At 39.1% G+C, this 24,233-nt stretch overlaps 1 protein-coding gene across 2 annotated transcripts in view; it reads left to right on the forward strand.

The window, feature by feature from the left end:
• The first annotated feature begins 589 nt into the window (after positions 1–589).
• RBBP6 (RB binding protein 6, ubiquitin ligase) overlaps positions 590–24,233 on the forward strand; it is a 29,644-nt gene continuing 6,000 nt past the window's right edge. Inside the window, exons 1-15 of one of the 2 annotated variants that reach the window (XM_026704059.2) lie at positions 590–1,427; positions 4,104–4,203; positions 8,276–8,312; positions 12,978–13,022; positions 15,267–15,355; positions 15,485–15,581; positions 16,070–16,209; positions 17,320–17,492; positions 18,334–18,437; positions 18,924–19,243; positions 21,523–21,622; positions 21,706–21,784; positions 21,871–21,928; positions 22,657–23,022; positions 23,369–23,470. In XM_026704059.2, the coding sequence (XP_026559844.1) occupies positions 1,262–1,427; positions 4,104–4,203; positions 8,276–8,312; positions 12,978–13,022; positions 15,267–15,355; positions 15,485–15,581; positions 16,070–16,209; positions 17,320–17,492; positions 18,334–18,437; positions 18,924–19,243; positions 21,523–21,622; positions 21,706–21,784; positions 21,871–21,928; positions 22,657–23,022; positions 23,369–23,470 (1,976 nt within the window). In that variant the 5' untranslated portion in view covers positions 590–1,261. The remainder of the gene's footprint in view (positions 1,428–4,103; positions 4,204–8,275; positions 8,313–12,977; positions 13,023–15,266; positions 15,356–15,484; positions 15,582–16,069; positions 16,210–17,319; positions 17,493–18,333; positions 18,438–18,923; positions 19,244–21,522; positions 21,623–21,705; positions 21,785–21,870; positions 21,929–22,656; positions 23,023–23,368; positions 23,471–24,233) is intronic. The other variant, XM_026704060.2, reaches the window with a different exon arrangement.

A 24,233-nucleotide genomic window follows, 5' to 3' on the forward strand; every position in this document is an offset into this window, starting at 1 on the left:
GGCACGGAGACCTCCCTCCCCCGCCAGAGCATCGCCTCGCTCGAGGGCTCCACGCAAGACCCGCGAGGCTGTTTTGGGGGGGAAGGGAGAGCAGGGCTGCCTCCTCCGCCGGCTGATGGGCTTCCTCCAACCCGCTCGAAGCCTCGGAGGGGTCTGAACTGGAGAGCATCTCCCTTGTGGCCCGGGGGCGCCACTGCGGATCTGCCCCGCATACGGATGGTCTAGATCGGGGTCTCCTCCAACTTTGGCCACTTTAAGCCTGGCGGACTTCAACTCCCAGAATTCCCCAACCAGCAAAGCTGGCTGGGGAATTCTGGGAGTTGAAGTCCGCTAGGCTTAAAGTGGCCAAGGTTGGAGGAGACCCCGGGTCTAGATGGCCTCCTGGGTCCTGCTGGCCCGCAGGGACAGCCCCTCGCCCGTGTGCAGCAGAGCAAAAAGCCCCTCGCCGGGCCCCAGCAGCCCAGAGTGCAACAGCCGCTCCGAGACTCTCCCTCGAGCGTCGCGCATCGCCTTTAAAGCCGCGGCCCTTTTAAAAGGGGGCCGGGCCAGGCCGCCGGTGGTCACGTGCCTTCCCTGGCGATGGGGAGGTGGGGCTCGGGCGAAGAGGCCAGAAGCGGAAGAGCGGCTTTTTCTTCCCTTTGTCATAATGCGCTGGGTCACGTGGGCGCCCCCACGCAGGAGAGAGAGCGCTCACTCGGCTCGGCGCGCGCGCGCGCACGCTGAGACGCCTGCGCACTCGGGCGCAGCCTCGGCTCGCCCTTTTTCCCAAGCGCGCCTTGTGTGCGGCCGGGGGGAAAGGTGGGCGGCTGTTCCTCGCGCGCCCTGCTCTTCTCTTTCTACCCCCCTCCGCGCACCCCTCGAACAGCCCTGCGGCGACCGGCTGGGAGACCCCGGAGCGAAGGCGGAGCGTTAAGCGCAGCCTCAGAGCCGTTGCCGTTGCGAGGAGGCCGTTGAGGCTGCGATCCGCCGAGGAGGAGGAGGAGGAGGAGGCCGAGGCCGGACGACGACGACGACGACGACGGAGGAGGAGGAGGAGGAGTACTAAACGACGCGAGTCTTTGCTGCCGTCGAGACGAGAGCGAGGCCGAGAGCGGAGGAGGAAGAGGAGGGGGAAGGACCCGCCGCCGCCGCTTCCGCGGCCATGTTGGAGGCCTAAACCGGCCCAGCGCCGCGCCTGACAGGAGCCGCGGCGGGCGAGGCGGCCTCTGAAGGGAGAGCCCAGGAGGGAGGCCCGCCCGCCCGCCCGCCCGCCAGTACAGCCATGTCCTGCGTGCACTACAAGTTCTCGTCGAAGCTCAACTATGACACGGTCACCTTCGACGGGCTGCACATCTCGCTCTGCGACCTCAAGCGCCAGATCATGGGCCGCGAGAAGCTCAAGGCGGCCGACTGCGACCTGCAGATCACCAACGCCCAGACCAAAGAAGGTAGGCCGGCCGGCCGGCAGGCGGGCACGTGGCGGGCGCCTCCGGCCGGCGAGCTGACGGATCCGCCTTTGTCCGCGACGGTTGGGCCGCCGGCAGTTCGGCCGAGGAGGAGGAGGCCCCGGGGGGCACTCGCGCCCCCGGTCCGCTTCTCCGCGCGAGGGGTTGCCTGCCGAGGGAGGGCTTCGGCCCGGCGGGGTGGGAGTTGAGCGGCTGCCAGGAGGGGTTACTTCCATGGCCACCCGCGTCCCGAACCCGGGAGGTGACTGGGCGGCCGACAATGTCGGGAATGATGTGGAGTTTTTTTTTCCTCCTCTCTGAAGAAACCTGAAATCTGTAGGGGAGAAAAGACGCACTTCAGGCCCTGAAGTTTGCCAGGAATAGCTCAGCTCAGTAACTTTCTTGAGTAGGGGTCTCCAACCTTGGCCACTTTAAGGCTTGTGAACTTCAACTCCCAGAATTCCTCCTCCACTCATATTAGCTCAGGAATTCTGGGAATTGAAGTCCTCCAGGCTTAAACTTGCCAAGTTTGAAGACCCTTGTGATAGGTGATAGATAGATAGATAGATAGATAGTAGGTAGGTAAATAGGTAGGTAGGTAAATAGGTAGGTAGGTAAATAGGTAGGTAGGTACACAGAGAGAGATGGTAGGTAGGATCAGGGGTCTTCAAACTTCAAGCTTTAAGACTTGTGGACTTCAACTCCCAGAATTCCTCTTCAGTCATGTTAGCTCAGGTATTCTGGGAGTTGAAGTCCACAAGTCTTAAACTTCCCAAGTTTGAAGACCCTTGGTATAAGGCTTCAGGGTGATGTCATGACAGACTCAAAATGCCATTATCCACTGTATATATCCTATCAGTTACTTTTTTTACAAATAATGTCAGAGATGTATTTTGGTGGGCCCGAAGATTAACAAGCCCTTTACAGCAAGTTGGATCTTAAATCAGAATTTCCCTGAATGATGTTTTGATTTTCTACGTAAATGGGTTAATATCAAACCTGAATGTAAATAGGTTAGACGAACTGTCAGTAGTCTGTAAGCTTAAGTAAAGCTGCCAGAAATGTGAATTAGAAGGAGAACTTTGCGGTTAGGACCAATTAAATCATTTCTCAGATTTCACTATGTCTGCTGTACCAAATTCAGTGTATGCTTTTCAGTTCCCATTATCTATACAAACTATTTAGTTCATATGGAAAAAATAGGAATAAACATTTAAACTTCGTCCACTAAACAGTTTCTGTTATTCTTACACTATCTTTAATTTTTCGGATTCTAAAGACTAGAATTCTAAAAAAGGAATTATCTGTATTGGTGTTTTAAAAAAAAGACTAAGATATGCAAATATTGCCACAGATGTAAAGCAGGTGTGATTGCAGGAAGAGTTACTCTTCTGCTGTAATCATTAAGTGTAAATTAATGGATTGTGGTCAGACCTAAATCATTGTTAAGGAATATAACTTCCTCTTTCAGTTTCCTCTTTTAAAGTGTCTTAATTTAACTAAATCAGACTAATGGTGCCAGGTCTTGTCTTCAAGAGATTAATATTAAGTACCTATCCTCAACATATCATTGATGATAAAGATTAATTTGAATAGCTTCTGAACAATTTTTAAAAGTTTTCTAGTAAAAGCATTATTCAGAATAATTGTATATAATCAGAACTTGGAAATGGATTTAAGTTTTAAGGCTAGGTACAGGCTAAATATTATCTCAGTTATGCATTCTGTTTTTCAAAATCATTAAATAGATTTCTGTTCATCATAAATATTAAAGGACTGTTTGCCATACTATGATACTCCATCAAATCATTAGGAGACCCAATTTGAACCAGAAGTGCATGGGGGAATGCAGAAACATTCTGCTTACATTTGTTTTTCTTATCACTTCTGCTTTTAAATCCAGACTCCTCTTTACCCAGATCCATTCCAGCCCCAAAATACTGTTAAGTTATCTTTGCCCCTTTGAGGAGAGGTAAGCTTTGGCTAAATGATGCATTTTGCAAGGCTAATCTGCTCAGCAAATATGAAATGCAATTAAAACGTGAGGAAATAGTTGACTTTTGTTATGTTTTTCCAGAATTCTGTAAAGATTTTAAACATCCAGCTTAATTTTAAATGTTAGTTTTAATTCATTTTATATTGTAATTAAATATGCTTTGTTAAAGGTTTCAACCATTCTACTTCATTAATTTGGGTGAAGTAGATCATAGAAACACAATTGATGTATTTATAAAGGTATAATTATGAGATGGAATAGTTAAATATGGAAGATTGATTAAGTTATTTTAGTCCTAGTGTGAGCAGCCACTTGGTGATTAGAAATACTGTACATTTTTTTCTCACGTTGAGAGCTGTGATAGATGAAATCTTTGTTTGGAGTAGGTATATCTGCAGGACTAGTTTTAATGCTGCCATACTAAAATAATTGTTACATTTCTCTATTTCTTGGCATTCTGTGATTTGGGAGCAGTATGCCTCTTTCTTGTTGTCCATCACTCCCTAGATTACTGCAATGCACTGTCACTTTCCTGGAGACAATTCCCAAAACATCTATAGAAACTTTGTTAATTATCCTGCCTGATTATGCCAAGAATTCCTGCCATTTGGTGCCTTATTGGGAGAAATTCTGCATTTCAAATAAGAACTCCTGCCAAGAATGTTTCTATTTCCTTCTCCTAGAATATACTGATGATAATGCCCTGATTCCTAAGAACTCATCCGTTATTGTCAGAAGAATTCCTATTGGAGGAGTAAAATGTACAAGCAAAACATATGTCATGTAAGTTTTTTTTTTTTATAAGAAATAAGCTTGGATTTTTATTTGATACTTATACAAGTTCTCTTCATAATTAAACATGTACACTTTTTCTTATGGGAATGTCTGTCTCAAAATGCTTTTTTAAATCATGAAATTTTGTGGAATTCCATTCTCAAAACTTTCAAAATAACGTATTTTGCTTAGCCCTGCCTGGTGGATATCATTAAAATAGAACTTAGGATTTTAACTATTATTGAAATTTGGTGACTATCAGAAAAGATACTGATTTCTGCTGTTGCAACCCATAATCACTATATCCTATCTTGAATATCCTCTAGATAGAATTGTTTTATACACTGCTCAAAAAATACAGGGAACACTTAAACAACACAGTGTAACTCCAAGTCAATCACACTTCTGTGAAATCACTTAGGTAGCAACACTGATTGACAATCAATTTTACATGCTGTTGTGCAAATGGAATAGACAACAGGTGGAAAGCAGAGGCAGTTAGCAAGACATCCCCAATAAAGGAGCGGTTCTGCAGGTGGTGACCACAGACCACTTCTCAGTTCCTATGCTTTCTGGCTGATGGTTGGGTCACTTTTGAATGCTGGCGGTGCTTTCACTCTAGTGGTAGCATGAGACGGAGTCTACAACCCACACAAGTGGCTCAGGTAGTGCAGCTCATCCAGGATGGCACATCAATGCGAGCTGTGGCAAGAAGCTTTGCTGTGTCTGTCAGCGTAGTGTCCAGAGCATGGAGGCGCTACCAGGAGACAGGCCAGTACATCAGGAGACGTGGAGGAGGCTGTAGGAGGGCAACAACCCAGCATCAGGACTGTTACCTCCGCCTTTGTGCAAGGAGGGACAGGAGGAGCACTGCCAGAGCCCTGCAAAATGACCTCCAGCGGGCCACAAATGTGCATGTGGCTGCTCAAACAGCCTGAAACAGACTCCATGAAGGTGGTATGAGGGCCCGACGTCCACAGGTGGGGGTTGTGCTTACAGCCCAACACCATGCAGGACGTTTGGCATTTGCCAGAGAACACCAAGATTGGCAAATTTGCCACTGGCGCCCTGTGCTCTTCACAGATGAAAGCAGGTTCACACTGTGGAGAATGTAAACTCCAAATCCAGACCTCCGTGGGTTGCTAAATTTGATTTCCATTGGTAATTTTTGTGTGATTTTGTTGTCAATACATTCAACTATGTAATGAACAAAGTATTTAATAAGAATATTTCATTCAGATCTAGGATGTCTTATTTTTGTGTTCCCTTTATTTTTTTGAGCAGTGTATTTTGACTGCCTTAGTGACCACAGTTCAAACTAGAAAAAGAATTTTGTCTAATATTTAACATATATCTGCTAATTGAAAATTGTTGCCTATTTCAATTATGAGTAAATATTGTCATGTTTAAATACAAAAAGGTAGATTCTACAGGAGAATTCTCTGATTACCTAGAATAGGAGAAGCTCAGAACGTTTAAACTTCTTTGCATTGAACTATTGAAATGAAGCTGTTACTGGCAAGAGCAGTGGAGCTCTCAGCATACAGGTGAATTTTGCCTGGGAGGATTATTCTTTGCTCCCTACCCATATTTTTTAAAAATCCTGCTCTGGGATTATACATGTCAGGTGAGGCTCTGTTCAAAATCCAAGAGAGAAAACCTTAGACTCCATTGTTTTAGAGAAAAGGACTTTTACTGAACATTGAAGTGGTAGCATCAGAAGAATGCAAGATCTGAGGCAATAGGCACGAAAATCACATATATAAAGTTATGCCAATGTTCCCACCCCCAATAGTTCAAACTGGCCATCCAATCTGAGATGTGTATAACATCTAGCGGTTGACCTTGGCCTGAGTAGATAACAGCTGCGCAGTAAGCAAGTAAGCATAGTCAAGAAAGTTTTCCCAAGTTTTACAGTTTACTATCTCAAGCCTCCAGCACTCTTCCCCCCGCCCCCCCCTCACAAGGTCCAATTAATCTTCCCACCCCCCATTTCTATGGCAGTCGGAAAGATAAGCAGAAGAAGGATTCTTGAAGGCTGACATATAGTATAGTAGTAAGTTGCCCATAATAACAACCAGTGGTATAATATGTGAATAGCACATCTAAGTAAACAGTGGTGCAAGTTTTGATAATTTGGTATCTAGTTACTTAGATGTAGCGATATCACAGTATTTGACCAATAATTCCTTTAAGAAGGAATACAAATGATTCATATTTGTGCTGTCATTAGCTTTGAGGGTGTAATCGGCTGGGGCTTTAAATACATCCTAGAACATTGTTATTCTCCTGCTGCTGCCTGAAGTAAAACCAGGCTTGTGTGCAAATACTTGCGTCCTTTGTTTTATACTGTTAAAGTGCAGCTTCTAGTTGTAAAAGTATTTGAATTGGTAGGCTGCAAGTTCTATAATATACTTTGAATATCAAACACTGAAGTAAAATTTAAAATAAAAATGAAGAATCAGAAATTGGGTGGAGGTTATTTTTTAAAAAAGTTACTTTATTTTGCTGTTATTACAGTAATTAGAAAAAGTGTCAGCTGAAAAGCTTTGAATCCTGGGGACATATAGGTAGTCCTTGATTTACAACCGAAATTATATGTCAGGGCAGTGGCTAAACCGGTCGCCACATGACCATGCCCGATTTTACAACCTTTTCTTGCAGCAGTCATTAAACAAGTTTTCCTCAATGGGAATTTTTTATTGGAAAAATAGAGGAATCAGGCCCAACAAAAAATGATGGTTGCATAACCATGGAACGCTACAAATGCCTGTAAATGCGAGCTGGTTGCCAAGCACCCCAAATGCTATCATGTGACTGGAGGTGTGTGGTCATTGGAATTCTGAAACGGTCATAAAGTAACCATGGAGATCTGTTGTAACTTCAGACAGTTGCTAAGCAAGGACTACCTGTATGTATTTGGTCTAGTTCAGAACATAAGGGGAAATGCTAGTTTCCGCTTACATCATTGGAACTCTGGTTCTTTTTAGAGATCTCCCTTACCTCACCTTATCTTTTATGGCAATAGGGGAAAAGTAGCTTTCACTTTCATTTTTAAATTCATTCATCATTTTAGCCATCCAAATAGATTTTAAATCAGACCATCATTGTGAATATTCCCTTGTTCTCATTAATTTAGGCTTAAAATACAGCTTTCTGAATTTAGATGTCATGAGGATCTAAGCTTCATAGAAAATCAGGAAGAAGGCCTAAACTCTTCATGATGATGAAAAAAGAGGAGTTGTGAGCCCATACACATGGCAAGCAGCAGTGATTTCCTACTACATTTGAACTAGGAGTACTAGGTTCTCTAAGAATTTTTTACAGTACATCTTTAAGACATCTAAGATACATTTTTAAAGAGACAAGTCTAGGTGCAACAAAACCTTCCATGTGAGTGAGGCAGTTATTTTTATCAACCTTTTATTTTGATACCAAGATAATTAGGTTAGGTGAAAAATATTGTATTATATGAAATTTATATGGAAATGCATGTTGATGGCATTGAAAGTACATACTGGACATTCTCTGGACTACAAAGAGTTTTAAAACTCATTATCTAATTATTTCTTTCAGTTGAGTTCTTTTTCTTTGAAAATATCACACATGTCCCAAGTTAGATTATGGGATTGAGTAATGCATCAGTATTGTAAAGAATATAACTTCCTTATTATAAAATATTCAGGGGACCTATTTAAAGACTTTTTAAAAATCAGACCTTTTTTCTTTATCGCAGAATTCATAAGTTTCACGGAAGCGTAGACACTCCTCTCAGGTGATGTTTTTTGACCCCCACTTTGAGTCCACACACCTATCACTTTTCGGTCTGTCTAGTCAAATTGAGTGCCTTGCTCTTGGTGTGGGGATTTGGCCTTTTTGTAAACTTTGCACGTCAGTCTTACAGGTATTTGTAGAAGCTTAATGTTAATGTTCCTTTAGGATCAGAGCCTTTATCAAGTAGGTTTTGGAGGAATGTTTTTTGATGTACAGTTTTAATATGCACTTTTGGTTTCTGGTGGTGAATTTCTCTTTCATGACAATATGTTGTGTTGTTTCTGACAGTATGTTTTCCTTTTTTTAGAAGTCGAACTGATCCAGTGAGTGGACCTTCAAAAGCAGTATGTAAAAACACAATCTCACACTTTTTTCTTCTACACAATCTACTTAATATACAATATTGTAGCAATAAAGTATTTTTATAAATATTTATTTCCCACAGAGAACCGTTGATACTGTAACTTACATTGTAATTTGGTTCAGTATAGTAAATTGAGCAATGCAGATCATTTTAATGTGATCATAAACTGGTTCAAAGCGATACTCTGAATTATTGGAATGGTAGATTATTTCCTGTATGACTTTGTGTTGTACAGATAATGTATGATCACTTATGGATCATGTAAGTTAAGGTTTGCACTGCTGAACATAATTATTTTGTTCTACATTTTGTGTGTCTCTAGTTGGTAGCTGTTTGTTTGTATAGGTTGTTGTGTGCTTTTTGTTTCCTCAAAATAAAAATATTTGGAGTGTATCTTTTTTTGCCACTATCACATTGTATCAACTTTTGTTCTTAATATTTCCATTAATTTTTGAAGATATTTTCAAAAACTGCAATATATTAAACTTACCTTTTTCCTCTTCAGATTCAATCATTTATTGAAAGATCTATTTGTGCAATTAGATATATATTCTGAAAAACACACTGTTCACATGTTTTGCTCCAGTAGACAATCTAGAATGTGAACTGCTATCCTAAGATCTGTATTTCCTACTAATTATCCCTGAGCAAGACATAATTAAAGTTAATTTTAATAGTCCTCACACAAAAGAGATATTTTAGCACAGTGACAACGCCTGTCAGACTTCTCCAAAGGACCTATTCAATTAAGAGAAGATGCCCTTATTTGCTCCTTGGGTCACCACAAGTCCTTAAATTTTATTTTGACATGTAATAGCCTATTCAGTTGCTTCCCTTGGTAAGGTCTTGTTTAGTTACCATTATTGATCAGTGGGATTTTTTTTCCTGTTTCAATTCATTAAACACACATGTGGTCTCTTCCATTTTTAAATTTGCTTAACATACTATGAAATTGTTTTAGTTAGGGTTTAATGATGCAGTTGCTGGATTGTTTTCCAATGTTAGAAAAGAGCAGTCCTGGCGACCAGTTAGAATATTTATGAAATTATGCTTATTTAAAAACATTTAGCATTCCTGTGGTATATAAAAACATAGTTCTCATTTGATTATTAATTATACATGTCTGAAAATCATTTTTGTTTACTAGTCCAAAACTAAATAATATAGCAGATTTTTGTGTAAGCTGCTTTTATTATTTTATAACCAGTTCTTTTTGGTAGCTTGTATAAAAAGTTATGTTCACAAATAAAGTTCAACTTTCATTTAGAATTATGTGTACCTTGGCATGTCTATTGTACATCTTATAGCTCTGTTTAAAAGTATATGGTTTTAAGCAAGTTTGCAAACAGCACTATAAAATCCACCAATTCAGAGATTGATTGCCTACAAACATTGCTGTTATCTGCACTAAAGGAAGGATCAAAGTTAGAGACTGGCAGGCTTTGCAGTACAGCTGTTTCAAGCCTACAGTACTTTGAAGCTAGGGTGCACCAAAAGAATGTTCATTGAATCAAGTAAAAGCTTTCCCAGCTCACACACCAAAATGCTGTAGTTCTGTTGAAATCTGGAAAAAGAAATGTTAGGGCTGGGGGAACGTTTTGTTAGGTCTGTGTGAAATTGTTTATCACCTAATGGTCTTGGGGCGGGGTGGGGTAGACGGGAGATTTCAGTCCCTACATGCAATCAGCCATTCTATAGTCAAAGTTTAGAAATAAGTTGATTCAGAGTGGGGATGCTGTTGTAGGTTTTGAGTTGTTAGGATATGAATGGAGAATTAGCTGTTGTCTACTATGTTTGATGTTGGTCCATTAAACAATAAAGACTCCTTTCATTGAACCTCAAATCCTGGCCATTACATACAAAAAAGTCCCATGTTTTTCTTGGAAACATTAGACAGGTTTTGCTTTGTTTCAAACTTCTTTGCTGTAACCTACCGCACTAGAATTCACCATCCAAGTACTAATAGCTCAAAAACCTTTTATCTTTTTTAAAAAATTAGCTAGGTGCTCCCACATATTGTGGTGTTATGTATACAACTCATGTCTTTGCCAGGAACACCCCCCCCCCCCCAAGATCCTTTTGCAATGTGTGCATTTCCTTCATTTCCTAGGAAGACAGAATATCTGGCATACACGTCTGTCTCTGCTCCCCACAAATGTAGACTAACGGTGTCTCTCATGTCTAACGGTGTCTCCCAGCTTCTGCAAGGGAGTGAAAGAGCACCATGGTGGCTGTTCATCTTGGATGGGTGGATTTATTTATTATGCCTGTTACTATTTTCTTCCTGTAGGGTACCTTTAGTCTGACATCTCAAGTATGTATGTATGTATGTATGTATGTATGTATGTATATCATTTTAAATTTCAAAACCTTCCATGCCACATGTGAAATTGAACCTAGTTTAATAATGAAAATCTTAGCAATTTTGAAGAAACATTTTGAATCATTTAATTGTGTGTATGTGATCTTGACTAGTGTTTTGACTGCTAGTGTGTTTGATTTTTTTCTTATTTTCTTTCCTCAATCTATTCTTATTTAACCATTTCCATAATGGTCAGTATGCTGTGACATTAGGTGCAAAATTTGAATCACTAATTTGTGAGTGCGGTAACAGAATCTTACATCTGTAACAAAACTCAGGCTCAAATTTGGATGAATGACATCTCAATTGAAACTAAAATCTTGAAAGGGCAAGAGCATTAAAGAAGGTAGAGGGCTACCAGTACTAGTAGATACAGATTCACATATTTCAGTTATTCTAATGGCTGAAATGCAATGTTGATTTATTTCATAAGAGACAATTTTGTCTGTAAGCTATTTAAAAGAGGACTAGACGTATTTGTTGCTGTGTTCAGTCATTTGTTTCTTGTGGCCCAACCATTTTTTCCAGTCTATCTATTTCATATTTCTTGTCTTATAAAAAGTGTTTTAACATCTCGCATGTTATTTCAACTCCATTTTAAAATAAAGATTTTAAGTGCTATTTAAAAAGCAATACTTCTGATCAGCCTCTGTGGCTATTTAATAGCCCAGGAAAATGCTTCAGAATGAACATAAAACATATTTTTTTGGTTGAGCACAAATATCTGGAATAAATAGTTGGAATTTACCTGACAAACTTACATACTGAACATGTAGTCCACACTCACATTATTTCTTCCTGAACCATGCAGTCACCACCTGGATTTCTTCCATATGATTAAATAATGAGGAAGAATGTATGTTCAATGTTGGAAGAAACGAGGCCATAATTTTAATAGAAAACCAAATGAGATATGTCTGAACTCCCTAAGTGGTTCTCAAGAGATTCCCATGTAAAGCTAGGTGTAGATGTGTGTGCTGTTACTGCCCTGTGGTGGTTCCATCTTTAGGATTGGCTTTTTGTGCTGGATCTGAATAGCAACTGTTAATTTGCATACATAAAATTGTACTGTCACCAGAGTTGCTTTTTGTGAGATGGACAGCTGTACAAATTCAATTAGTAAATAAAAGCAAAGGCTTGATTACTTTGGGCAAGCATTAATTAGAATTGAATTCTAAAAATGTAATTTCAATTTGTGTGTGTGTGTTTGTGTGTGTAATAGGCTTTCCAACCTCTGGCTTTATTGACATGATCCCTAAAGCCCAGTCTTGGTATATTTAACTCAGAGTAGTGATCTGTGTTTTTTCTAAGTGACAAGCTAGAATCTCATAATTACACCCTGTCTGTACACATGAGAGGTGCTCAGTGGTAGTTGGCATTCAATCATGCATGCCTGTTTGTGGGTCATAACATGGTAGTCATCATAGATGGTGGGGTAATTTCATGACTAGAATTGTGAAATGTATCACATAATTGCAGGTTGTCTGATTTAGTTCTATGATTGAATTTGTATGATAATTAGAGATTGCATTAGGCTTAAGTTAGGATTGGAAAAAATATATATTTTCCTGGGTTTTTTTAGAATTGAAAAAAGCCCTGTGTTACATAATACTAAGTTTAGGAATATATTGATAAAAAAAGAACATGGAATATATGTATTTTTAAATTGTTCATTTAAATGCATATATATTTATTTTGCTCATTAATTTCAGCATCTTCTATTCAGTACTTCTCACAAAACATCTAAGGGATCTGTCATTGTTATCAGCATCCTGATTATTTTTCTTTTAAATACAGCATCTATCATCTTCTAAAGCTTTGAATCACTCAGATTTTAACACATCTAAAAGAAAATGTCTATAAATATTCTCTTTCCCACAACATGTTTGAACATTTTTACATTCACTTGTCCCACAGCATACATTTACATAAAAATTGAAGGTTTTTAACCCTAACCTACTTTAATATTTATTGTAGCATGTTTTTTTACTTTGAAAAATGTACAATGGTTTATATTGGTTACAAAACGAAGCCAATTATGAAGTTATTAGGTGAATTGGATATCTGACTTATTTTTTACAGAACTGAATATTATATATTTGACTGTCCAGGCCATAGAAACAAATGATCCATTTCGACTGAAGATTTTTTTATTTTTATTTTTGAAACTCCTCTCTGTAGAATGTAGTTTCAGGCTAAATCTTAATGCCACAGCTGAGGCTAAATATGTTGGCTACGTTTTGACTGTGGAACTTGAATGTGTGTTTAATTTTTTATGAACAGATTGATGACTCTTCTGCATCTATTTCTCTGGCCCAGCTTACAAAGGTATATACATATATATTTGTCAAATATAACAGAATATATTGTTGCTTGCTTGGTATTTTGAATGTTTTCTGCTGTGATATTTATACCTTTAATTTCTGTCATAGATGCAAAAAACTATTAAGTCTAAACATTGGAATTGTGTGTATTTATTAATTACTATCCTGTAAAGAGTAGTTCCCAGTATGGGAAGATAGAAGGGGAGTACCTTATCAGCCTCAACATAATGTTGCAGTTTTATTCATCTTCAAGACACAAAGAAGAAGCACTTCTGAAGATGTTTTTTATCATTTCTTTGATATGTTACATTAATTTTGCATTGGAAAAATAGCACAATTTTAAAGAAGAATTTTAATACTATTTATGGACTCCTAGGATTTCTCTGTGCAACAATCAGCAGAGAAGTATTCCCCTATCACATGGACACTTTATATGATTATTTGGGGAACCTGCACTCAAAGCCAGTGATAGAGCACTAATTTGCATCAAATAATTTCATCAGTTGTACCCTTGTAGTATATGCAGTGGGCAATAGCTATGCAACTAATTTGTTTGAACACAGACTGTGTAAATGTATCTATAGGAATATACCAATGTGTATGTGTGGCATACTGGCAAATGTGACCTTAAACTGTTGTATCAACTTTGTTTGCAATGAAACTGCTTGCCTTTCTGCTCAGTAATGTGTAATTTTGTCTGGGAAAGCACTAGTGATAACATACCCAAATAAATGACTGCTCTTTAAAATTTTGAGTTAGAAGCAGTATTGCCTTATATTTCATATGTCTTTTTGTGAACAAAGGCTGGAGTTGCGTTTTTTCAAAAATAAACTACGTTTTCTAGTTTGGAAATTTTGACATGCGTTTGCAAATATTTAATTTATATCAAGCAAGTCTGGTTTCCATTAGTGCTGTCCTTAAATTTGTCCTTGGTTTTGTAACCTTATGTCAAGTTTATTTTTCTGAGATGTGAAAAAAATGTCCAAGAGCTGTACAATTTTAAGTTTCAGGTAGAATTTCAGAGAGTATTTCTGTCAAATGCAGAATATTTTTATATAATATAAAGCAGTTCAAAACTGTTACTTACTTTAACCTCTTTGGTGCTGTTAATTCTTACATAGAGGGAATGCATTTAACAGTTTTGTTTTATTCCTACTGTGTATTAAATGCCATATTTGAATTTTGGTCTATTCCTACTAATGTTCTGTGCTAATGGATATGTTCTGTAAACCTGTTTGGGTTCAAACAAATTAGCTAAGTATATGTAAAATAGTTTTCTGTAAATGTGAACAATTTCATAGTTGTTAATTTGCATTGTTAAGAAACGTTATGTATTTTAATCAACTGTTTAATAAAACGTTGAAACTAGCTGTTTGCTTTTGTGGATGAATGTATTAAAAAGTGTGTATGGACGATCTGAATGTTAGGTGATTGGATATCTGAGCAAGTAATAACCAATCCCTTCAACCTTGCTTATATCAATATTTAGCATGCAGTGAACCATTTTAACAAGTTTCTAGAATTGTTAGCTGTACATCACAACTATGGCTTGCACCCTGAAGGGGCTATCCTGAAAGTTGTGTGCCCAAAGCATATTGTGTGGCATTAGATCCTACGTGGCAGAAAGTCACTTGTTCAATCTTGTTTACACCTTTCTGGATACATTAGCCATATTCCTTCATTTTTACTTTTATAAATACCAGAAAGGGTTTTACAAGTAATTTCCCAACATTTAAAAATAGTCTTAGATATGAAATGTCAGTTTTCAGGATGATAATTGCTGTTACAGTATTTCTTAGTGTAAAATAATAAGGCAAATGGAGACCATGAATTGCACCTTATCGTTCTAAGGTACACTTCTTAAAATTCATGGCTTTTTAATCTATAAGTATTGCAGAAGGCACCTTTCAAAAGACTTAGCTTCAGGCCACTTAAATTTATCCGAAGAAACAGGTACACTTACACAAGTGTTTGTGTAAAGTACAAACAGCCTGATGCACAAAGTATGCCAGCAAAGAAAATAGCAGGTTTTGTTTTGATTAAATTAGTTTAGCGCAACAGGCACATAAACATCATGTAAATGGCATAAGGACTCCCTGGAACATCTTCAGGATAATCTGAGCTGTTTTTGAGACAACTTTAGCTAGCATTGTGCTGCTCTTTACAGGATTGGATGAGTGGTGTTGTCTTTGGATGGCCTTAAATGTGTTTTCTAATGTGTGTTGTCAAATGATTACCTATTGAACAGACCGCCAATCTGGCTGAAGCCAATGCTTCTGAAGAAGATAAAATTAAAGCAATGATGTCACAGTCTGGCCACGAATATGATCCGATCAAGTAAGTCTTCACCATGTCACCCACCAAACCGAAGCACAAAAACTAACTTTGGAACAATTTACATAGTTACATTTACAAAAAAAAAAACAATCTACAAAGTTGCACACTTCTTTTCTTACACCTTTTTAGTTACATGAAGAAACCCCTGGGACCACCACCGCCATCATACACTTGCTTTCGTTGTGGAAAACCTGGTCATTACATAAAGATCTGCCCAACCAATGGGGTAAGATTGGCCTTTTTTCAATTGTTGAAGTAGCTTGTCTTTTGTTTGGGGATGGCAGCCTAATCCTATTTTTAAATTCATTGCGGAGAGAGATTCCCTCGTGCTAAGCTAACTAGAGAGTCTTTAGGGGATATGTAAGTTTAGAGGTATTGTGACTGGCAGGATGGGCAAGCAAAGGCAACTCACTTAGTAGCATCTGTCTTTGTATTTGAGTCTTTGGAGCAAAGGAGAGAGGAGGTAAAGAACTATAAATTGGAATATTAGTGGAGGGTGTTACTGGTTGTGTTAAATTTCATCAGTCTCTGGATCTGCCCTCCAAAGGGCAGTCAAATTGTTTGTTTTCTAATGAGAACTGACTTGATTTGAATACAATTCTGTGTAAAGCTACAAAATCTGTCCATGGATCAAAACAATTATGTACAGATGGAGTTGGCAGGAGTTGCAGGAAGTAGATTTTAAACAATGTTTCTGTTGTTTTTTCTTAACAGGACAAGAACTTTGAGTCTGTTCCCAGGATTAAGAAGAGTACTGGAATTCCACGAAGTTTCATGATGGAAGTGCAGGATCCTAATACTAAGGGTGCCATGCTTACCAATACAGGGAAATATGCTATTCCTACTATTGATGCGTAAGTAATAGAGATCTTTACAAAACATCCTCATTTAAATTTGCCTGAAAATTGCCTGAAAAACAAATTGGCGATCTATTGGTTAGATGATTAATAAATTGACTGGCTATGGAATTCTTATCCTATCTTTTAATTGTTCTGTTTTTGTTTATTGATTAATAATACTTAGGAACTGTACACCTGTTAAGTTCTAGAATCCTATATCAATTCACTTTTCATCTTTCACCTTAGCTGAATTAAGAGCCGTGATAACTAAGGGCTATTAAATATAATTAGAAATGCATCCTCATGTCAGACAGTTCATAAACGTAAATTTTCCTAGAAGCTCACACTCAATTTGCACACAGGTGAGGAAATGGGGCGGGCCCTCAAGGGGTCTTTGTGGCTGGAGGAGGAAAAGGTTTCAGCTTAGGAAAATCAAAGTTGAAGCCTCCTAGAAATCTTGATCTGAAATAAAAGGATGGATTCTCCCTCAGATCTTTGATTTGCAATTCTATCCTTAGCTCGGGCTTTGGGGCGATAGGCATTTTTTGCTGATTACAAAAAGCAATAAATACAGTGAGTGAGTAACTGAAAATGTGTTGCCAAAGATCCTATTTTGGTTTACTTAATAGTTGTGATATTTGATTAATTCACTTTCATTGCTCTATTTCAAGTGTTTAAATTTAATAAGTGCAAGTTGTATTTTCTGGACACAGACATGGTCATTACTTAAATCAATTAATAAATTAATCACTTATTAGTGATTGATAAATGAAGGTTGGTCATAATCATGTCAGTGCCCACAAAGCACTGCTACTCAGTGTAGGAATTAATCTGTTTTAAGTACTCTTGCACCTTTGTATTCGTTTGCTCTGAAATTTTGAATGATCAATAAGCTGCTGTCTCACTGCCATTCTGGCTCTGCCAAATTCACTAATATAAAATTATTTTTCATCCAATTAAAATGCAACTTTAAAATTCATGCTTCTGTTAATTTGTCCAGACTGTACAGGAGTGTGGAAGAAAAATGTTAGCATACGTCCTCAAGTTTATAACATGCTTCTTCAAACTACTATTACTTCCACAAAGGAGACAAAAGGTTTCACAGAAGGATTTTTTTCCCCCCAGCGAGGCTTATGCCATTGGGAAGAAGGAGAAGCCTCCTTTCTTGCCAGAGGAACCGTCCTCTTCCTCGGAGGAAGATGACCCTATTCCAGATGAATTGTTGTGTCTGATCTGCAAGGATATAATGACTGACGCTGTGGTGATTCCCTGTTGTGGAAACAGCTACTGTGATGAATGTGAGTTTGTAAACTGCCCAGTCAGCGCAAGGGGAAGGAACAGAAGTTCTGACATGGATGTGCCTGCTGCCTTTGTGCAGAGCAGTGCTCGAACTGAGCGACAGAGTCAATCCCTCTACCTGATGGGATGCCCACTGTTGCCCTGATAATGTCATGTACGGTTTTCCATACAGATTATGCATTAGTGGACTTCTTTAATTCTTTCCAGTCCAGCAGAATGTTGGAAATAAGTAATTTAAAGAAGGTGGTGATTCTGGCTGGAGGATATCCTCTATGAAAACCGGATGGAAATAGAGCAAATTTGGTTTGGAAGAACAAGCTGGCAAAGGAAAGATGGAGTTTAAAAAAAGCTGAAATCAGAGTGGAGACTGCTGACCAGGAAAAAATAAGTTTATAGAAAAATCCCTGTAGGAGAAATGATTAGACCATTGCTCAGAATATTGCTGAATATTTCATTCTATTTATTTTGTATAAAAGAAATACAAAAACCAAAAAAAAACACACATGTTCTGTTCTAACCCCCTCCCATCTGGGGCTTCCTTGTGCCCATCCGTACATAATACAAAGAGATGCAACACAAGGGGAGGGCGATTTCTTGCCAGTGTCATAACTGGTAATTGGTATGACTCTTCAAAATTCATTCTAATTTGGGTTGCCTGGAAGTCTGTTCAGCTTCTTATGCCATGTGCTGGCATGTAAAATCTGATAGTTCAGAGTTAACATCTCTTCTTCAGCCTCCACACTGACTTCCTATTGGTGTGTGACACTTACCCATCTATGCATAAAATGCTCTACTTATAATATTCTTGCATTTAAAATGGAATTTTCATTTCATTAACAGGTATCCGAACATCCTTGCTAGAATCAGAGGAACATACCTGTCCAACATGTCATCAGACAGATGTTTCTCCTGATAATTTAATTGCCAACAAATTTTTACGCCAGGTAAACTACCTATATTAATCTCTCTGAGGGCACCTCCCCTGCTGTTTTAATTACTTTACACTATTCTGAGTCAGAGAGATTCTGTTGAGCATTTGGAGGGATAATGATCATTACTGGTTGATTAGTCTGTGATTTGACAGAATTATTCAGGTGTTTCTCCTCCTATAACAAGACCAAATGAATGTTAAGCTTCTGTACAAAGGTGGGAAACCTATTCTGCGGTTACATCACACTAGGGTAGATAGGTGAATATGTAGTCTATTTGGAGCACACATTACTCCTGATTGGTGTTAATCTTGGTGGGCAGTCTTTTGCTTAGCCTGTTGTGAAAATTCAATCTGGTTGGACAGTTTAACATATTGTGTGAACCCAGAAGACTCATTTGATAAGTAATCAAGTGGCGTAGGCAATGCAGGTGCAGCCCTTGTCACTGATACTGGTGTTATTTCAGACAGTTTTGACTCCTTGTTTGTTTTCACTCTTTAGGCTGTAAATAACTTCAAAAATGAAACAGGCTACACTAAAAGGCTCCGCAAGCAGGCGCCCCCACCAAGACCAGCGGTTCAGCGGAATGTGCCTTCTGTGCCAAGGCCAACAGGCTCCAGGCAACAGGATCCCCTTATCCTCCCAATCACCTCTGCCTCGGTTCATGCCACTGCATCTCCCCCCTTATCTTTGACTCCTGGCCAAGTTCCCCCTGCAACAAGCATGTTGGTCATGAACCAGTCTGCCTCCATCTCAGTCAGTGATGTGCCTACAGGAATATCTCTGGCAATTCATGCTGATAAGCCTGAAGGACCTTTCCGGTAAGTCAACTATAGGGGTGGGGAGGTTGGCGTTTCTGTGTTTATCCGGCATGTCTGATAACATGCGTCCTCCTGCATCCTTCAAGGCCTTTCCTTTGTGGTCTTTCATCCAGTGTGAGAATCTTCATTGGTCTCATGATTTCCACCGAGCATACAAATTATTTTAACATTTCTGCCACTGGAAATGAGGTTTCAAATCAGGTAGGATTGTTAAATCCTTGATCAAGAAAGTACCCTGTCTTCAACTTTTAACCTGTTTCCATCCACTCTTCTTAGAATAACATTGCACAAATACTTCCATGAATGGTTCTCTTTTTGAATTGCCAAGAATGTTGGAGGGAATTAAATTATGCAACACTTCCAGGAATTGATTCAGTTCCTATATTTGTATCCTGCTCTACCTTTCAAAGACTTGGTAAAAGACCTAATGTGAATTTAAGCTGTACTTAATTCTTGAATCAGTGTTGTGTGTAAGTAAAATACTTTTATCAGATTTTGGCTACATTCGGAAGACCCTTAAAATCTGAGGTAAACTAGTTACCATTAAATTGATGGCCACTGAAACTGATTTGATCCATGATCTTCAAATATATTTTGATTATCAATCCAGAATTCTAAGCCAGGAAACTCAACTAGAATTTTAAAAGTTGCAATCCCCCACACATATATAAGGTTGAAAAATTCTGAGTCATAGGACCTAGTTGAACAGTTTTGGTTTTGAGAGTCCTCTATATATTTTGTTAGTTGCATAGATTAAATCATATTTATAAACTTTGTATGTTATTTCAGAACAATTGACAGGGAATTAAAATTAAGGACATGTTGGAGATGGGAAAATTACACTTGATATTGGGGAGAATGTCTCTAATAAAAATAAATGTGTTTCCTAGAATGATGTTTTTGTTTCAAACTATATCTATTTTGATAACTAATGCACAATTTAAGTAATGGTAGAAAGCTACCTCTAGGTTTGTATCGTATGGCAAAGCCAAGGATTAAATATAACATCCTCCAAGATACAAAGGAATGAGGATGCTTGAGACTGCCTCATTGGAAATTGTATTTTGCAACCTGTTGCTTGGTTTGGATGAAAGAGTGGACACGCTGGGAAATAAGAGAATTTTAGAATTTGAAGGGCCAAACCTGTGGTTTGGTTTGGTTTCCTATGGAACGATAAATTAGGGATGATGTAGATTTCAAAAATCATTATATTAGAAGTGCCAGGTAGAGAATTTGAAATAGATATAAACTGAAATTGTGCCTGAAAATGCCTTTATAAGGTCTCATCACAAGAAGCATTTTATAGGGGGGAAAAACAGGGAAACACAGATGGTTTATATAATTTTAGAAACTTACAAATAGACTAAGGGTCCAGATACATTTTAAATAACATTTGGGAATTGATTATCAAGAATGCTTCCTGTAGGAAAAAAACTTTTGTTTTGAATTCTATAAAAAATTATAAGACTTTTAAAACATGGGCTATTAGAGGGAACTACAGATTATAATTAAAGGAAAAGAACATTCAAACTCAAGTTACAATACGGAGTGAAGTAAAATATTTTAACATTGAATACATTTAAATATATTTTTGAACAATGACCACAGTTAATTTAAAAATGACCAAGAGTGACATGGAAAAAGATGTTATAAACTAACTTGATCAGTCGCTAGGTTTATCAAGTTATAGTAGTCAACCACATTTTAATCAATATGTTGTGTAAGCCAGCTCCTGTGGTAATTTATTGGTTCATGTATCTAGAAAATTGGACTTGTAAATGATAGTTGAGCTTATCTTGTGACATGTGTAATATAGCTGTTTTCTGCTCTTCCTCATGGGTGGGAAGTAACTCACTATTTCAAATCAGGACAAGGTTTAGTGCTCTGTGATATTATAAGACCTGTCCATAACCTACTAAATTAAAAGCTACTAGAAGATGACAAGTTAATGATAGCACAGAGCACTTCCAATAGAACTTCCCTGTTTATCTTCAAACCTTTTCCTTGGTTTAGAAAACATTTCAATCTCTTAATGATATTTACTTTATCTGTCACTTTTCCAGCTCTTTGTGTCTTTGATGTGTAGTCTGTAGAAATGTATAATTATATAGTTCTTATAGCTTCATCTCTGTTGTCAGATGCCTTTATAGTAATTTATTTACCTGCTCATTTAATATATTTCCCATTTTTTCCTCTAAGTGCTTGTAATAATGAAGATAATGTTCCTCCTTCCCAATGTTATCACCAAATAACCTGGAAACTCTTTTGTTTCTTTCCAGGGAGGGTGATTGTCTTGGATCAGCTGCTGCTGTTGTGTTGGCCTCCGATCACACAAAGCCTCCTTCCTCTTTATCAATTAGCACTGTGCTGGAAGAAAAGGTAAGCTTTGTTGCCAAATGGAAGCGGCTGGTGTATTTTACAGTAGCAGCACCAATTAATCCCCTTCCGTTTCCTTCCCAAAGGGCTATCAGGTTCCTGTGCTTGGACAAGCAGCCTTGACTGGGCAGCTGAGTTCTCATGGGCATTCAATACCCACTATGGGTAAGTTTGCACAGCTTGGATCATTCTTGTCATATGCAGCTGAAGTATCTGCCATCCGTACTGAAAACAACTTCTTGTCTATGCAGGTCAGCCAATGAGAACAAATCCTGTCCGCTCTGCAGCCAGTAGGTCAGGCTGGGAGCCGTAAGTATCCTTTCAGAATCTCTCTCTCTCTACGTGGTTGTGTGTGCGTGTGCATTTGTGTGTGTGTGTGTGTGTGTGTGTGTGTGTGTGTGTGTGTTCTTAGGCAGCAAGTGTAGAACATAATCATTAAATAGCTGTTTGTATGTGCATAGGAAGCATCAGTTGCTACTAAAAGGGTTCCAATGTTATGATAATGAGCAACATTTTAAACCTGTCTCTGGACTAAAATGAGCAAGGAAATGTAACACATTTGTTCATAGTGTACAGTTGAGTATAAGATTAGAAAATTATCTCAGTCATATTAATATTAGAATTTAGCATTTTGGGGGGCAAATTGCTATATTATCAGCTATAAGCAAAGCTAAAAAACTCAAACCTCTGTGTAATTCTAGTTTAGTTAGCCTTGAAAAAACTCAAAGGTGGTTCTGGAAAGGGAGTTGAGGTGCAGAGTGCAGCAACTACACAACCACAGCTGTGGGGAATGGTAAGAAGCAGAACTTAGCCAGTGTGCCAGTGTTTATGAGTATATATATTGTGGGGAGGGCTCTTTGTCTAAGTCTAGAGAGCTACAGAGGGAGGACGGCAGAACAGGTTAGTCTGTGGTTGAGCTGTAAGACAGCATAGGCCATGACTGCAGAAGAATGCTCTCTCCGTTTCACGTTCCTCCTCTCTTGCGAACAAAAGACAAGTGTGACACTCAGTGACAACGTGTTTTTGGGTTTCTTTAGAAGTTCAAACCGAGGACGCCCGCATAGTGATCGTACACAAAGGACTCAGGCCCCAACACTGCCAGCCTCAACACCAGTCTTTGTGCCCGTGCCTCCACCTCCCCTGTATCCTCCTCCTCCCCACGCACTTCCTCTTCCACCGGGGGTACCTCCACCACAGTTTCCTCCTCAGTTTCCACCTGGTCAGCCTCCACCAGCTGGGTACACTGTCCCCCCTCCGGGATACCCCCCGGCTCCAGCAAACATATCAACACCATGGGTACCAACACCAGTACCAACGGCTCACTCAAATACCATCCCAACGACCCAAGCACCTCCTTTATCTAGGGAGGAGTTTTACAGAGAGCAACGGAGACTTAAAGAGGAGTAAGTATTTGGCGCTGGATGAAGTTCCGTTATATTTCATTCTTCTGTTTCAGTAGACGGTTTGGCTGCAGCTGTGCTCAAAATGCGTGTGCTGCGAGCAAACATGACATATAACGTGAGATTTCAGATGTTGGTTTTTCACTACCAGCCTTCAGATCTAAAACCCAGAAACTTGTAATTCTAATAAAATACTAATGAAACGTCTTTCCAAAAAAAAAAACCAAAAAACGATGATTCGCATTTTAGTAATATGTGGCATGCAGTCCTTGTTTGAGTTAGTACTCTTAGTGCCTGCTTTATCAGTACAGAATTGCATTGCAGCACAATGTTTTTCTTATTTTAACAGGGAAAAGAAAAAGTCAAAGCTTGATGAGTTTACAAATGATTTTGCTAAAGAACTGATGGAATATAAAAAAATTCAGAAGGAACGCAGGCGTTCTTATTCCCGGTAATTTTTTAAACGTGTCTATCAAAATTTGTTTATTTAGTGCAGCTGCTTTTATGCCACTTAACTTAAATATAAAACAACACCTATGGAAATAGTTTATAATAAACCATATAATATGTATAATATTAATCAACATCCTGATTTTAAAAAGTCATGATTATAACCACCTCATCCCATCCCAATCCCTGAATGTTACGTTTTCTTGTACAATGGTTACACGGTGGGCAGAGAAATTATTCTTGGCAAGAGCCAATTCCAGGGAATCCGTCTGCTGCTGCTTCCAGGTGTCCTCCCCTCACCTGCCATGGGAGCAGCCTCTGCTTTGCATCCAGAAGATGGGTGGACAGCCCTTTTCAGTTGGTCTCCTGGCTGGGAGCTGTGGAGGATTAGCTTCTGGTGGAGCAGACTTTTTTTTTTACTCTGGTGGGTAGGGTCAGAAGTAGCTGAGCACCGAGATCTGTAGAGGCTTAAGGCAGCCATTTTGGATCCTGGAGACCAATTTCCTTGAGAATATGGAAGTGTAATGGATGCTTTCAGTCTTTGCAGGACTTAAGGCATCTGTGGAGTGCCTCAAATGTCCTGCTAAAAGCAAAGGCCAAAACAGTCCGAGCATTTCTGCCCTGCCCAGTTTGAGGTGCTCAGGAGGCTGCAGTGCCCCATCCTTGAGCCAGGGCATCTCTACCTCTAGCTTTCCCAGGGTCTCATGTAGACCAGGTACTCAGGCTACCCTTTATATCATTTTTACCACCCATCTCACCAGGGC

Source organism: Pseudonaja textilis, chromosome 14 (genome assembly GCF_049901715.1).
Source record: "Pseudonaja textilis isolate UNSWEBS1 chromosome 14, rPseTex1.2, whole genome shotgun sequence".
NCBI lineage: Eukaryota > Metazoa > Chordata > Lepidosauria > Squamata > Elapidae > Pseudonaja > Pseudonaja textilis.